This window comes from Pteronotus mesoamericanus, unplaced genomic scaffold, assembly GCF_021234165.1.
Source record: "Pteronotus mesoamericanus isolate MK-2021 breed Mesoamerican mustached bat unplaced genomic scaffold, CSHL_Meso_final contig_179, whole genome shotgun sequence".
Taxonomy (NCBI): domain Eukaryota; kingdom Metazoa; phylum Chordata; class Mammalia; order Chiroptera; family Mormoopidae; genus Pteronotus; species Pteronotus mesoamericanus.
Genome location: NW_026555075.1, coordinates 413,766 through 430,148, shown reverse-complemented (window position 1 = coordinate 430,148; position 16,383 = coordinate 413,766). Strand labels below are relative to the sequence as shown.

The 16,383-nt window shown below is 41.5% G+C and overlaps 1 protein-coding gene across 1 annotated transcript in view; it reads right to left on the bottom strand.

Moving 5' to 3' along the window:
- Positions 1–16,383, bottom strand: part of ANKRD44 (ankyrin repeat domain 44) — a 285,622-nt gene that overhangs the window by 22,411 nt on the left and 246,828 nt on the right. The window contains exons 17-18 of the mRNA XM_054566695.1: positions 13,318–13,389; positions 3,257–3,458 (exon numbers count right to left, since the gene is read on the bottom strand). Of these exons, the coding sequence (XP_054422670.1) occupies positions 3,257–3,458; positions 13,318–13,389 (274 nt within the window). The remainder of the gene's footprint in view (positions 1–3,256; positions 3,459–13,317; positions 13,390–16,383) is intronic.

Sequence of the window (16,383 nt, the reverse complement as noted above, 5' to 3'; positions counted from 1 at the left end):
CTCACACCCCACGGAGCCCCTCAGTCCCCTGCCCTCCCATCTATTCCCCTGCAGAGAGCTCTGATTCCGGAGGCTCCTCACGCTCCCCAGGCGCTGCGGGGTCCTCACTCCTAATCAGCCAGTGGACATAATGGGGGCTGGCAATGGGCGAGAGATGCAGCCAGAACACGGTTGTTGTCCTTGGCCAGTGAGGGCGCAATTCAAGGATGCGCCCTTGTGCACACCAGGCACAATGTCCCTTTTAGCAGTGGGTGCTTTTGGTGCTGGGAAGCAAACCTCCTAGGATGACAATTTCAGGCGGGCTGGGGGTGCGTGGGTGGGTAGCGACTGCCTTCAGTTTGTTTAATGCAACCCACAGCCTTAAAATAGACCTTCCAAATGTGACCTCTCCTCTCTGAACAATGAGAACACTATAAAATGCATTGTATTTACCTCATTATGGATGGGGAGAGAGAAAGGAATAGATGCAGCTATGTGAGGTTAATGAAGGCTCTTCTAAGAGCTGCATCTTACAGTCCCTTTTATTGCATGCCAATCATGAGAGAATGCTAATTTAACAATGACACATTTTCCAGGAACAATACATATTAGAATTAGCTCACATTCATCGACACCACTCAAATTAACTACAGGAATAATGCCCACATTTTGTAGACCATTGCCTTCAGCTCATTGCCAGGAACATCCCGTCTATGTATCTCAGGAGGAAATTTTTGGGACTTGGAATACAAGCAGTATATTGTTGTTGCTGTTGTTTTTTTGTTCATTTGTTTGTTTGTTTTAAATAGTACACAAAGTCTGTTACCACTGGTAACTACTACAGGCAAGTAGTTTAGTGTATGCGTGAAAGGAAATGATTAGCAGGGGACTGGCAGCTGAGAGCTACAGGCAATGGGTTCACATAAAATGGAGGGAGGCACAGGGGAGTTTGATTGATGTCTCCTTATGTATCAATCTGACATTCTTTACATGCTCATAATCATAATAGTGCCAAGGATATTTGATCTTTGACTAAATAAAGGGGAAAAACTCATCTAAGCTCACATCACTGACCCAGTGTGTTAAAGAGCAAATCAATTTCTACCGTGGTGTGTGTGTGCGTGTGTGTGTGTGTGTGTGTGTGTGTGTGTGTAGCGTAGGGGGTGGTGGGAGAAGTGTACTGCAGCTTTTTGAACTAAGCTTATAGCCCTCAGATAAATGTAAGCCCCACTTACTGTAAAAGTGTAGCCAAACTAGAATTCTTGTTGGCTTCCTACACACTGCATTTTTCCCAATTGCCTTCTAGCAAAGAGAAGCTAACATCTCCTTTGCTGTGCTCTGCCAAGTCCAGCTCTGTCTTAGTGACTCAGCCACCCCTGGCTATGAGTGACAGCCATTTTTCAGGCTGCTCAAAGACCACAACTGTCACTGCAAGGAGCTGTGCCAGAACCTCTAATATCCATGCTGGCTCCTGCTCCTTGCAGGATTCCCAGGATTTGAAATAACAAAAAAGTTGGCCTTTCCAGTGAGTTGGAAAAGATTCCGAATAAGCAGGTTCTCCAAGCACAGGCTGAAGTTTCCACGCAGCGGACATTTTGTGGAAAACAGAGTCAAATGATAGATAGCTTGTGTTACTACATGGACCACATATGGGAAATCCAAAAGGACTGGGTCTTCTTGACCACTAGGGGGCCCCATTGGACCATAACCTATACAATGGCAAATAAGTGACAATGATTATTTTTCACTGTTTACCTGTCTACAAGAGCAATTTTCCGTAATGAAAATAGGCCATTTGTAGTTATGAGGAAGTGCCCGATAATTAAAGCAGGATGCCTGCCTTAATAATAGGCAACCAATATTTAAAAAGAACTAAATTTGAACTTTAGAATACTAAGGCTGTCTAGAATATCAAACTTTGTAATACTTTATAATAATACCAAAAAGACTAAATGCTTGAGGAAATAAGAATTTATAGTTTAACCATGCCAACTACTGCTGACCTCATGACCTAAAGTTTTTCCAGGGATAATGATTTCCAGATAATTAGGCAACAGCCATGGTTTTCCTATTTCCATATTGTTTTTCTTCAGCGGTTTGGAAATTCAGGGATGTGGATGGAAATACTTCTACAACGCCTAACATTCTGAAAAAATTCTTCCAAGTAACAATATCATTAAGTCTTCTGAAAGTCTTCACTCCTTTGCTTCCTCAGTATAATTTAATTGGGTAAGACAGTTATTTTTCATTATGAGACAATATTTACTATCCTGATCAAAGGCAGATTTCATTTAATTCCTGATTCCAAAGAAATTTATACCTTAGCTGAGCTAGAGACTCTCCGCATTCCCTTTATATCTATGTATATATCTAGCAGTGTCTTGATACAGTTTTATGTATACTAGAGAAAAATTGCAGAAAAGGCAAATTACTTACTTTTTGATATATATGAGCACTTTATTTAAGAGTCTCTATATTTACACTTGATGCATCAATATTCAGAGCAACAGCTAAGAAGCATCATTTAGGCTGGCAGAAGGATGTGCTGATCAGACTGCTGCCTGATGACTCCTTTTATGAAATGGCCATGAAATATCATGAATTTTATGCTTTAAAATGCTGTGTGATTTTGTTCTACGCAACTTATCTGAAGATCACATTAGACCTTCCCCTTTTTTCCAGAAACTTTTGTGATGGCTATTGGCCAAAGATTCTAAACTTTCTCCTGAGTTAAGAAGGAGACCAAATGGAGCACAGAGGATTTTTGGAGCTGGATTTATAGTATTTTACTCTGTACGATACTGTAATAATGTACACATGTTATTATAAATTTGTCTAAATTCACAGAATGTACAACATCAAGAGTGAACCCTAAAGTAAACTATGGACTTGGGGTGATTATGATGTGTCAATGTAGTTTCATCATTGTAATGTAAGTACCACTCTCGTGGGGATGTTGATAATGGGTGAGGCTATGCAATTGGGGGTCAGAGGATGTATGGGAAACCTCTGTACCTTCCTTTCAATTTTCTTGTGAACCTACAACTGCTTTAAAAAAAATTAAGTCTCTAAAGAAGAGGGCTAGAGCCCATTTGGCCAGAGTACACCAATCTTCTCAAAGTGGATGGCAAGCCAAGCATTTTGGAAGAGTGTAGGCATATCTTGTGTAGAAAAAAATTTTTTTAAAAAATTGGGATAAAAGGAGATGCTGCCCTTCTTTTACTGAAACCTCAGTGGGCCACAAAACTAGGGTAACCAGACTTTTGACAATACCTACCTGAGGCATGAAGTGGGGTTCTTTTGGTTACATTGTCTTTCACAAAGATGGATGCACCCTGATTGATAAGTGCTTCCACACATTCTGTGTGTCCCTTAAAGGCAGCCAGGTCCAGGGCAGTGCGGCCTTTCTCATCCCTGATGTCCAGGTCCACCAGTGACTGCAGAAGGACTTCCAAGGCTTGATGGTGCCCATTGTAGGCCTGCCAAGAAGAAACCAATGACACAAATGTTTGCTCACCTCCGACCCCAAAACTATCCAAAGCTTCCAAGGTCACAGACAGAGACCACAGCAAGGAGCATGTCAGAAAGACACTTGGGATTATTATGGAAATGCAGGAAACCAAAGAGTTAGACTGGAAAATCATAATACATGAAACTCACAGTTATATGAGACCTATCCAGAAGATATCCAGCCATGTAATATGAAAAACAGAGACATTTACTGAAGACACAAGATACAAGAAACACTGTACATAGGAGAATGATGCCTCAGTCCCCTTCAAAGCATCTTGTGATTTCACACAGTGTTCCCAATCGCCATCAGCTGCCCTATCATATTTTCCTGAATCTCACTGACAGTCGAAATCTCTTCCCTTTTAAAAAGTGATTTTAATTTTGGGAAAAGCCAGAAGTTGCAGGGTGCCAAATCTGGGCTGTAGGGGGGCTGAATCACTTGGGTGATTTGATGTTTTGCCAAAAGCTCTGCACAAGATGTGATGCATGAGTGGGCGTCTTGTTGTGAGGAAGCTGCCAATTACCAGCTGCCCATAGCTGCAGCCTTCTTAATCATCCAAATAGTTTCCACCGAGGAATGTTCAAGCGTAATGCAAAATTTGATGCAGCTTCATTGTTCTACTTGCTCAGTCATTTTGAATGTGACGGCCACATAGTATACATGCTCACTCAACAGCGTCTACTGCCCTCACTGACTAGTACAGTGAAGTTGTCATTCTTCACTCACACACATTCCAGTCCACTCTCCTTGGCTGCCAGGTTACATCAATGTTGTGCAAACTATTCTCATTATATTAACAATGGCTGGCCTTTTTCTGGACAGACCTCGTGTGTGTGTGTGTGTGTGTGTGTGTGTGTGTGTGTGTGTGTGTATGAATTCCTTCATGTCCTTTCTCTTTTGCTACATAATTTGCCCCAAAGGCACTACATGTATCAATGTAGTCTTATATTTATACTATCAATCTACTAGTCTAATATAGATTAGTAGTTGAACGAGTCAATATGTTCTTATATCTATCAGTTCAGTCCTAAACATAATTGACATGAATATTTTTCAGGACACTTTTCTGTTCAATCTAGAGAAAAAAAAGTTACTAAGTACATGTGGACTTCATAATTCAATAGAGGCATATAGACCTTGTTAGAGTACAACATTTTAATTTCTAACCATGTGACCATGGGTAAGTTTCTTAATTTCACTTAGTTTGTTTCTTCATCCGTAAAATGAGAGCAATAAAAGGTGCCACCCAGGGAAAATGAAAAGAGATAAAACTGTACAGGCTTTGTATAATATCTTGTACATACTTGATGCTTCCTGCTCTCTTCTTTACTTCTTTCACTGATTATAATAAAAACATAGGAAAAAAGTATGGAAATATGTTCTATGTACCAGTGCCAAGTTCAGACTTATTCTGGGGTCCTATGCCATGTTAAGGTTTAGAGCCTTCATACTACTAAAAAAAAAATCAAAAGTTTGAAAGATGATTTTTATTAAACATATAAGGTAAAATATATATATATGTGCATAAGATAAAGGACATTGAAATAAAGGAAAGAAAAGGTTAAGAATAGAGAGAGAAGGGAATAGGAGGAGGAAGAAAAGGAAAGAAGGAAGTGGAGGAGAAGCCTGTCCCCAGTGTCTTCATCAGCCAAAGTCTCCTCTTTTGCCTCCTGCACTTTTTATTTTTCTATTGTGGTGATTACTCAAGGTACAATTAATTTGAAAAGATGTTTACCACAGAAAAAGACTAATTTCCTTAATACACAAAAAGCTCTTACAAGCCATTTTAAAAACTAGAAAAATATGCAAAGGGCATAAAAAGGCAGCTGGCAGAAAAAGAAATATAAAAGGTCAATAAACATATTTTTAAAATGTATACTGTTATGGTACTATTTTTTAACTACAGATTGGCAATGATTAAGTTTAGTCATGTCCAGTATTAGTTAAGAACAGTGAAAAAAAGCAACCTTACACTCTGTCGGTGGGAATATAGATTGGTGTGGCATTTGTGGAGAGCGATTTGACAAAATCTATTTTAAAAAACCTAAGTGTCAAACAGTACATATAGCATGACCTCATTTATACAAAAAAGCAAATAATCCAGATATAAACTATCTATACATGTATGTATATTTTGAAATTTATAGTGAATTTTAGAAAATTTCAAGGGAAACTATTAATCTCCTGAAGTGAGAAGTAAAGTAATGAACAAATGGACTTTTTTTAACCTTATCTTTTTAAAAATCATTTGCATTTTTTCTTCTGAGTATATATTAACAAGAATAACAAAGATTAAAAAAATTAAAAGTACTGATAGGTGTTTTAAAACTTTCTTATTACATTATTTTTGTGAATGATTATGGTTATTATGTTATGCATTAAATATATATATTAAAAAACATGAACTCATATACTGATGAATCCAAAAATTTATCCCAGTCCCAACTTCTCCTTTTCCTTCTAGACTTGTATGTTCAACTGCCTATTGATATTTCCACTTACATGTCTAGTATGCATCTTACGTCGAACATGTCCCAGAATGTATCTTAATTTCAGTCCCAACACCTGCTCCACCTGTGGCCTTCCCCATCTCAGTGAATGCCAACTTTATTCTTCTAGTTGCTCAGGCTCAAACCTTTGGGGTCATCTTTATCTTCACTCCTAATCCTGGGGTTGTAGTTCTGCACAAGGGCTCCGGGACACTAGAGCAAATAGTGCCGAACGATAGCCTCTCTGCCCCTTCACTCCCCCTCACCAACCTTGCCATGCCTGGGACAGAGATGTGCCTTCTGAAAGGAAGGGACACCTTTTGCTAACCACACAGAGACGCCATCAGGTTCTCTAGCGTCTGGCAGGAGAACATCCACCCGTATCCCTTTTCTAATTCCCATAGGTAGCTGTGTGACTAGGACCAGCTCTCAACGCCATGATCATCTATCTCCACTTTCAAGCCACAATCATTGCTATTCTTTCTTTAAAATATATCCAGAATCTCTCCAGTTCTCACTAGACCACCCACCTCTTTTTCCCGAATGATGACCCATGCTTCCCTTTCCATCCGTGACCCCTGCAACCTGTGGTCGACACAGCCATCAGATGAAATCTTCTAATACCAAGTTGGTATACCACTCCTTGAGGGAAACCAGCCTGTGGCTTCTTCCCTTATGGATCATAAATTTAGAAACTTTCCAGGACCATCTGGGCCCTTAGGATTTGGCTTCCCTCTACCCTGATCGCCAGCACACCCCCGCACTGACCCTGTTCTAGCCACACTATCCCCCACTGTGGTTAAATACCTGCATTTCCTCCTCTGGGCCCTTGCACCTGTACTGTGCTTCCTCTGCCTGGAAGGCTTTTCCCCAGACAGCCACGTGGCTTTCCTGGTACTTCTGCTTCAAACAGCACCTCATCTGGGGGCTTCCCAGAGCAGCCTCTAGGAAACAGCCTTCCAGCCTCCTCCACCTCGACACACTCCCAGACACTCTCCGCCACCCTGGTCCTGGTTTACCTTCATAGCACTTGAAATTTTTTTAAAATACATTATATTAAAAACAAAGGTAGTAAAAGTTCACATCACAACAAAAGAATTTGTAATTATGTATGGGGATGGATATTAACAGACTTATTGTGCTGATTATTTTGCAGTATATGCAAATACCAGACCTCCATGCTGCACACCTGAAACTAACACAATATATGTCAATTATAACTTAATAAAAAGCAAAAAAAAAGATAGTACGTATTTGAAACACATCGCTTCCTAATTATTTTATTATACCTTACAATTATCTATGCATGTGAGGTTATTTACATATTATAGTGTGCTACTGCACATCCGTTCATAGCACATATTACCCTTGCTATCTGTTATATATCTATTGATTTATTTATTATGTATGACTATAGGCATTTTCTGTGTGTTGTTTACTGCTATATTCTAGAATCATGCCTGGCACATAGTAGACACTCGACAATTATTTGAAGAATAAATGAATGTATATAATGACTTACTATCATTTATTAGTATTAGTGGTAGGAATATGTTACTTAAATAGCATCTATTTATTGAGGGCACTGTGCTGAGCACTCTAACTTTAGCATCTGATTTAATCTTTGCAAATTCCATTTTTATAGATGAAAAAAACAAAACAAGCAATGTAAATTGATTTATCCAAGATCACTTAGCCAGTAAATGACAAATTAGGATTTGAAACCCAGAATCTATGAATACCAACATCTATGCTTTTAGCTAATGTGTTATCATTTTTCCCAGTAATTCCATTTAATGGACTTTCAAACAAAATACTTTTGTCCCTGTGTGTAATGGCAGAGAGAGCAGATTAACAAATACCAAATCAGAAACCCAAACCCCTTCTCTAGAAGGCTTAAAGGGAAGTAAATAAGCTATGAAGCGAGAAGGTTTAATCTGGGCTAACTTCTAGACAGTGTGTGCAGTATAATTGACCTTATACTACAATTGACCTTATACTATACACACTGCCTTTCTTGAGACAGAAAAATAACTTCCTGTACTACCTTTCTGATCTGTACTTGCTATGCAAACCATAACCACATAGGATCGCAAATTTTTAACCTAAATTCTGAAGCGGTAGCTTTGGTTGAGTGTTTGCTCTGTGTCAGGCAGTACTAGATGTGTAGCACTTTGTTTAATTGTCACAGCAACTCATGGTTTGGATACTATTGTTATCTCCATTTTACCCATGAGGACATAGAAGGGGAGAGGCCCCTCCCCCATGGTCACACGGCCTCACTTGGTGGAGCTGGGATTTGAGGGCAGACCACTCAGAACCCAGATCCTGAGCTATGGCCTTTTCATGAGCTCCAATGGAAAGGGAGCAACAAGAGCAAAAGGGATATGTTTCTTTAGCTTTTTGTTATTGACATTTCCCACTTAGACAAAGACGACGGGATAATGTAATGAATTCCCATATACTCTTCACCTAGTCTCAGTCATTATCAACTCCGGCCACGGGTGATCTTCAAGGCAACTCCAGAGCACCTGCCCTCTGTAAAGGGCTGTGGCACCATGAGCACCTACATCAGGATGTAAATCTGCCGATCTCACCTGGGCTTGAGTATGTGGCTTATTTGAAAACTGACTTTGCATAACATTTCCTCTCACTTTCAACTGTAATGGTAGTAACTGACTCAGCTTGCGTAGAAATCCTGACTCCGCACCAAGGGGAAATGGCTCCACGTAGATAACATAGATAAGCAGGTTCTAGAGGCTATCTGCAAATGGCGGTTCTTCCGTGCCAGTTACTATGGTGACAAAAACGGCAAACATTTTAATTCCTGTCGATACGACAGCCCAGGAAAATTGGCAACTTATAAATTTCATGTACATCTACAAAGCACGATAGCTAACACACTTAGATTTAATAAGGAGAAGACTCACAGGGGAGAGAGAAACGTGCTCAGGAAGGGAGCGGACGCGCAGGCGCCAGCGCTGCTCCGCACAGCGGAGCCACACTGCAGGGCACTGAAGGGCGGCGCTCACTTAAGAGCGGACCTCCTCTAAAGGACCCCTGCACGTTCTCCCTTCGACCTGCCAACAAAGATCAATCCACTAGCATGTGTTACAGTTAAAGAGGCTTCATATCAAAATAAAACAGAGTGAACCCTGCTGGTAATTAGAAAAGCTTCAGAATTCTAATCCAGACTTTCTTCTGTACTAGGTGCTTGAGAATTCTCTTAAAGATTGAATGGTAGAAAGTCCAGATAGACCTAGAGAATCCTTCTTGTTTCTTCCTTTAGTCTAGTTCAGTGATTTCCAACTGGCGTGCCACAAGGATCTTTAAACCATGCAATACCTGACTATTTAGTCAGGGGCACTGACCTCTTTTTCCTTAGGTTGTCAAATAAAAAAAAAAAAAAAAGACAATAGACAACAAAAACAATAGTCATCTGGTGTGAATGAATCAAAATTATACCTATTTTTTTGGTCAGATTAGCAAAAAAATTTATGTCTGGGTGTGCCCCAGAATTTTAGTAATTAGTTTATGTGTGCCATGAGAGGAAAGAGGTTGAAAATTGCGGGTCTACTTTGCAGCTCTTGAATTTTAGTATGCATATGGACTACAATACAGAATTGAAGACACACAATTATGTACTAACCTTGAAGGGCAATAGAAGGGGAATAATAAAGGTAACTTTGATTATACAAGAATTTTCATTTACCTTCACACTTCATAGCTTAACCCTATTTAAAAATACCATATAATATGGAATTCCATTTTATGGTTAAGTGCATGATTCTGTCTGTAGGCAGTTATATGGCTTTTGGAGTACATTTAAAAAGTATACAATAAAGTTTTAAGTTTCCTGAAAAAGACTCAAGTAGCCAGGAAAGGAAACCTTTTCATGTCAGCCGTACATGATGAAAAATGTCCTATTTTTCTTTCTATTCCCAACTTAAACCAGGTATTTAGTTGGTAATTCTACAAATAATTTCTGAAATAACTAAAGGAGGGAGTAACACACACACACACACACACACACACACACACAACCAAATATGCTGGTTCATAGGACATGTCATATTGTGGCTTTCAATAGACAACCCAGTTTAAGCCTTTGCTGGAGGGAGCAAACATCTTAAATTTGTTTTACAAAATACCTTCAATCTCATTAGGTAATGAATATTTTTAAAATGTGATTAATTTCTTTGACCTTTTTTAGACAGGAACTGAAAGCAATGAGGAGAAGGAATTTGGGATCTCAACAGAATGCATGAAACAATGGATCCATCTGGAAATCTCGACAGCTGGAGCCCTTCATTTGCATAGCCCTGTTTCTTGGTTTAATTTTTTCAAGTGGTTGAAAATGCTTATGAAATTCACTGGGCTGATATCCCTGGAGACTTGAATCATTCAGCCAGGAAACGGTAACGCAAGGCAGGTCAGGTATGTGTGGCAGTCAAGTTTGAGGGCACCTGGTTCCATGTTAGTGCTAGAATGCCTCCACCGAAGAAATAATGTGCCTTGGGTTTTTATTAAGTTAATTGCTACAGAGGTCCCTGGAGAGGGCGATGGGCATATTTGTGGAGTTCTTGAAGCAAATAAAAAAATTTTTAAAGGGTCAGCATCAAGAGGGCAAGAATAAAATAGTTTTGGAGTTGACCCACTGCAATCATCCCGGTCAAAATCATTGTCACCATTGTTTGCCTGGTTGTCTTCCTTCTGCTTTTGCTCTTTTACAATTTACACACAAGGCACTTTTAAAACAAAAGTCTTATATCTTCTGTCTTCTCAAACTTTTCCAAATGGTTTGCTATTTTGCTCAGAGCAGAAGTCAAAGTTCTTACACCAGAGCATGATGCCCCTGGATAGCGCCCCGCCCCTCCACGCGTGTCAGGCCCTGGCCCGCCCACCCCCCCCTCCACTCTCCCCAGCTACAGCGGTGTCCTTGCTCTTCTGGTAACATGCCAAGCCTGCTCTTACCTTTGCGCTTCTGCTCAGAACACTCTTCTGTCAGATATCAACATGAATGGCTCTAAGGTGCAAATGTGATTCTCTGCTATGTCAAATAGCACCCTGTCTGCCACCTCAGTGCTCTCAATCTTACCGATCCCACTTGCAGCACATGCAGCACTTGTCACCAGCTGGCATGGTATATATTTACTTGACTCTTGTCTCTCCTAGAATGGAAACTCCCCCAGGACAGAGGCTGGGTTTTGTTTATTGCAACATCTCTGGCTCCTGGGAACAGTGCATACACGGTCAGCATGTGTCAAATGAAAGAATGGTATTCACGTTACTAATAGGGAGGATGAAGCTAGCTGATTGCACAGGTGTGCCAGGCACTGTGCTGTCTTATGTGCATTAACTCATGTCATTCCCCCCGTGGCCTTATGATAGTGATACTACTCTTCTCACTACATCGTGGGCGAAGAAACTGAGACACAAGAGCTTAGGCACTTAGCCAAGACCATACAACAAACAATTAAAAAAATTAACAAACTGGAAAGGGTTTGGAGATCCTTAATTAACTCCCTCCTTTTAATTTACAGATGGGGAAACCACGTCCGGGTGAGTTGCTAATGAGAAAGCAGGTGGCTGGGACCTCCTCTCCGCATGTACTTTCTAGGCCCCGGATGCTGCAGAACTACCAAAGCCCAACTCTTTCCAGTGATATCTGCCGCCCTGTCTTTATATGACTGGAAACCCATAGAGTTTAGCAGAGCACCTGGCGCACAATAAGCACTGAAGAATAATATTTTTAAAAAGTGAATGAGAGATGATAGAATTTTTGGAAGCTAAGAAGTCTCTTCTCAGATGAGTAGCAGGCTTGGCGATGCAATCGACCTCGCTTCCAAAAACCAGCAGGGTTCTATGTGAGATAACCTTTCAGCCTTGCCTCTCCGGGGCAGCCAGTGCTTCTGTGAGCCCGCAGCCTTGGGGTGACTTCCTGAGCGCAGCAGATGGCTGGGCAGAGATTTCGGGGAGCAACCAACACTAAAAACCAACTGGTATGATTTTTTTGACAAATTAAGTATCTCATTACCCATCCACATTTTCAATTCCAACCCCATATCTAGGAACAAAGATTTATGCACATTTTAACCTGATTTCACTGGACTCAAAGCATATGTGCACAGGGTGTGCAGTGGGTGTGTGGGTGGGTGTGACAGAGAGTGGGGTGTCAACAGATGTGCTGGCGCACGTGTGGGGAGACCGCGGTGGAGGGCGGGGCCCTGAGCAGCGCAGTGTGACCGGTTCACCCCAGCCCTCGTGGGGTGGCCCCTCTCACCCAGCCTGAAAGCTAACGTGTGCTCCAAAATGTCCATCTCAAATTTTCATCCGAATGACACTGAATAAGTGTTTATGTATACACGATAATAGTAAGTGAAACGCCATAACAGTTAAACACAGAGACCCAGCCCCTTTCGACTCTTCCCAGCATTCTGTCCCTGGGTGCACCCAATCATCTCTGTGGTCATGGACTGAGGGCTCCAATTCAGCAGCACCTCGGGCACGGGAGTGGCTCCTGCTGGGTGAGGCCGCCCATCAGCGAGGTTCCCACGGAACAGCTACTGATGGTCAACTGTGGGCCGGGCGCTGCTGAGGCTGAGTGGTGGGCGAGTTGGCCCCACTTAGTCACCTCCACGGAGAGTCTGGGGACTGATCGTCACTCTGAGCATTTCTCTTCAATTACTGGGATGCGGAGGGGAAGATTTCCTGGTGGCAGAATACCTGTTCTCCCCCTCTTTCCCCAGGCTCCTCCGGCCCAAGACCTCCTCTGAGACCCGATGTCAAGTCCACGCAGAAACAGCACACTTGCAATTATGAACGTGCTCATCTTGCTCTCACAAGTTTGTGCTTAAATATCTCAAAATTTTAATTGTAGTATTAAAACTGTGCTATTTAATGACCTGTAGCTTGAACACTGGTATATTGTCTATAGTCAAATGTCTTAAATGGAAATATTTTCTTTGAATTTCCTCATTTTATTGCTTTAACTACTAGATCAGAATTTTAAAGACTTGTTAAAATTTATAAACTTCACTTGTTAAGTACACTGAGGTAAAGGCTTTATGCACATTATCTCTTTTCTTTCATTTTACAGATGGAGAAAGCGAGGCTCAGACAGGGTAAGTCATGTATCTAAGGTCATCTAGGGTCACCAGTGGGTGCAGTGGGGATTGGAACTTGAAACAGTCTTTCTCTTCTGAGCAGGAGCCTTTACCCGTGTCCTGTGACTTATTTCTGCATTGCTATGCTCTCACTTAAAGAGCAGCCTAGTTTTAGGAGCGCTAAAGTTCTTTCTGTAACAAGAAAGGTTGCCCACAGCATGTCACTTACAGCTAAGTGGAGTGGACTCTTCGTAGCACCGGAATCTGATTCTTCAAAACCACTGTTGGTTCTTTCCAAAAGCTGTGGGGGTAAAAAGACCACAACAGTGTGTAAGTGCAATTTGCAAAAGGAATCCTACTTTATGGATATGCGTGTTAGCATAAATGAGAAAGGAGCTGTCAGAAACTTAAGAAATTTTGCAACTTATCAGCAATATAAGAAATCTGATACAGCATATCACAACAAACAGGCTAACTGAATAGTTCCACTTCTAGAACATCTCAGCATTTGCTATTCAAAAAAAAGCCTTTCATATGTCAAAAGATGTTCAGCCTTACCAATTCTGAAAAATAATTCATGTTCAGTCCACTTTCACCCACCAGATAGTAATAACGAGAAATCACAATGTCTATTTCATCTTGTTATCAAACACACATATACTAGAGATAGTGTTGTAAAAGACATATGAAGCTCCTATTCTCAGGAAGCTTACATTGTACAGAAGGAACACAAACAAACAAATGCAACAACAAAAATGGCATGGCATTGAGCTCTGCTATAATGAAGACGAAACGGTGTGATGAGACAGGCGTGACTGGGAAGTTACTTCATACCTGAAGGTCAGGGAAGGCCTTTTTAAGGAGGACGCAGTTAAAGTGAGACCTGAATAAAAAGAATTATGCCAAGTAATGCTGTGGCAGGAGAGTATTCTGGGAAGAGGGAGTAGTCAGTGCAAATGCATCAAATGGGGACAGCCATGCCGAGTTCAACGAACAGAAAGGGTAGTGTGAACAGGGCATGATGTTGGCAAGGGTACCAGAAAAAAGACATTCCCAAGGGAGTCTTGGTAGAAAAACAAATTGTTAAGACATTCCTTGGCAATCTGTACATATCTTTGACCCTAGGAATTAATTTCCAAAAAATAAGTATACAGTGCACAATGATGCCTGTATAAAGAAATTTATTCATTCAACAAATATTTTATAAATAATCACCAATGTGCCCACACACTGTCCTATGCACTGAGAATTCAATAAAAAAATATTTAAAAATCCTTTTTTCTCATAGGGGGTAGGCAGACAATAAAAGAAAGAAGTTTTTTTAGTTAATTAGAAGAAGGTAGTAGGTGCTATGGAAAAAATAAAAGAGAAGGAGAATTTGGAGGGCTGCAGGGAAGGTCAGTTTGCAACTTTAAGTCGGGTGACCAGAGACAGTCTTACTGAGCAGGTGATGGCCCAGCAAAGTCTTGAGGACGATGGGAGAGAAGGGCACTCCAAGCAGAGGGGCCAGCAGGTGCCAAGTCCCTTAGGGAGACATGTGCTAAAGAACATCAAGGAGGCCAAAGCAAAGTGAGGAAGAATGAGAATGACAGGAAAGAAAATCAGAGACAGGCGCAGGTGTCATGAAGTGCCTTCTGGTTTTAAGAATTTTGACTTTTATCTTGAGTAAGACGGAATTACTTTTAAAGACTTTATTCATTTATTTTTAGAGAGTGGAGAAGGGAGGGAGAAAGCGAAGGAGAGAAACATCGATGTGAGAGAGAAACATGGGTCAGTGGCCTCTCACACACCCCCTGACCAGGGACCAAATCCGTAACCCAGGCATGTGCCCCGACTAGGAGTGGAACTGGCAATCTTTTGTTTTGAGGGAAAATGCTCAACCAACTGAGCATCACCTGCCGGGGCTATCCTGAGCAAGATGGAATTTCACTGGGTTGTTTTGAGCACAGGTGAGGGCACAGAGACCACTGATGAGCTGGGGCAATTGTCCAAGAGTGAAATAACGTCTTGGACCAGCGGGGCACAATAGGGATGGAAACAAGCAGTTGGATTGTGGATATTTTGGAGACAGAATAAACAAGATTTGCTGATGGACTGAATGTGAATGTAGGAGAAGTAAAGAAGTCAGGAATGACTCCTGAAATTGTGTCCCAAGTAAATGGAAGGATGGAGGTTCCATGAACTGAGATGGAGAAGACCGCAAGTAGAATACACAGGGTCCAGCACAAATAACTCCCTTTTTTTATTACATAATCATAAGCATGTAATTCTGTAACATAACAATATCACACTCAAGCACACCATATGACATTTTAGGTAAAATGTTCAAATTAAAACTACAAATTTTTACACCCATATTATTATCCTACCAACCACACTCAAGGCAGGCGTTACTTCTCCCAGACCCCATATGTAGTGGGAAAGAACAGAAGTTCAGTATGGGATATAAGTGTGAGATGTTTTTAAAGCATCCAAAGGTGCATGCTAACCAGGCAGCTGTTGGGTTCATGGGTGTGGAGTCCAGGGAACTGAGAGCTATAACATGGGATGAGATGAGCAAAGGATAAGTGAGCAGAAGAAAGACTGAATTCTGGGTGCCCAACCCCAAGAGCTGGAGAGATGAGGGGGCGCCAGCAAGGACACGCAGACTGAGCAGGTGAACTAGAAGGAACACTGGGAGCGCACGAGGCCCTGGAGACCAAGAGAAAAGGGAGTTTCAAGGAGAGAATGAGTAGCCATGTCAAAAGTCCGGATGGGTCAAGGAAACTGAGCCTGAGAACTGGCCACTTGGTTGAGCAGCATGGGGACTATTAGCAACTCTGCCAGGGGCAATGTATCCAAATGCTGTTTATGCGAAAAAATAGGAAACAAAATAGACAGCAACGGGATGAATTAAATAAATTGCAGTGTTATCTGTCACCTCTTATGATAAAATTTCCCTTTTTATGCTGCCTTTAAGTTCTTTGAATGGTGATACATCCTAAAGGACCGAACATCCGACACCCACAGCCTCGCTGCGCAGACAACACGGCCACACGTCCCCTCCCGCCTTCTGACTGCTGGGCTTGGGCTGCCCTGGACCGCAGAGGCTGGCCAGCTAAAGCCACAATTTCCGAGATTCCCTTGAACTGGGGTTGCCGATGCAATTTAGGCTCTTCCAATTAGAACCACGAACCTGGAATTTTAAAGACATCAGTGAGCAGGGGAGATCTCTGTGATTTCCAAGGGCAAGCTCAGTCATGAGGACTTCTGTTTGTCTGTCTTGCAGCGTCCTGTGCACAGCCTACTGGCCTAA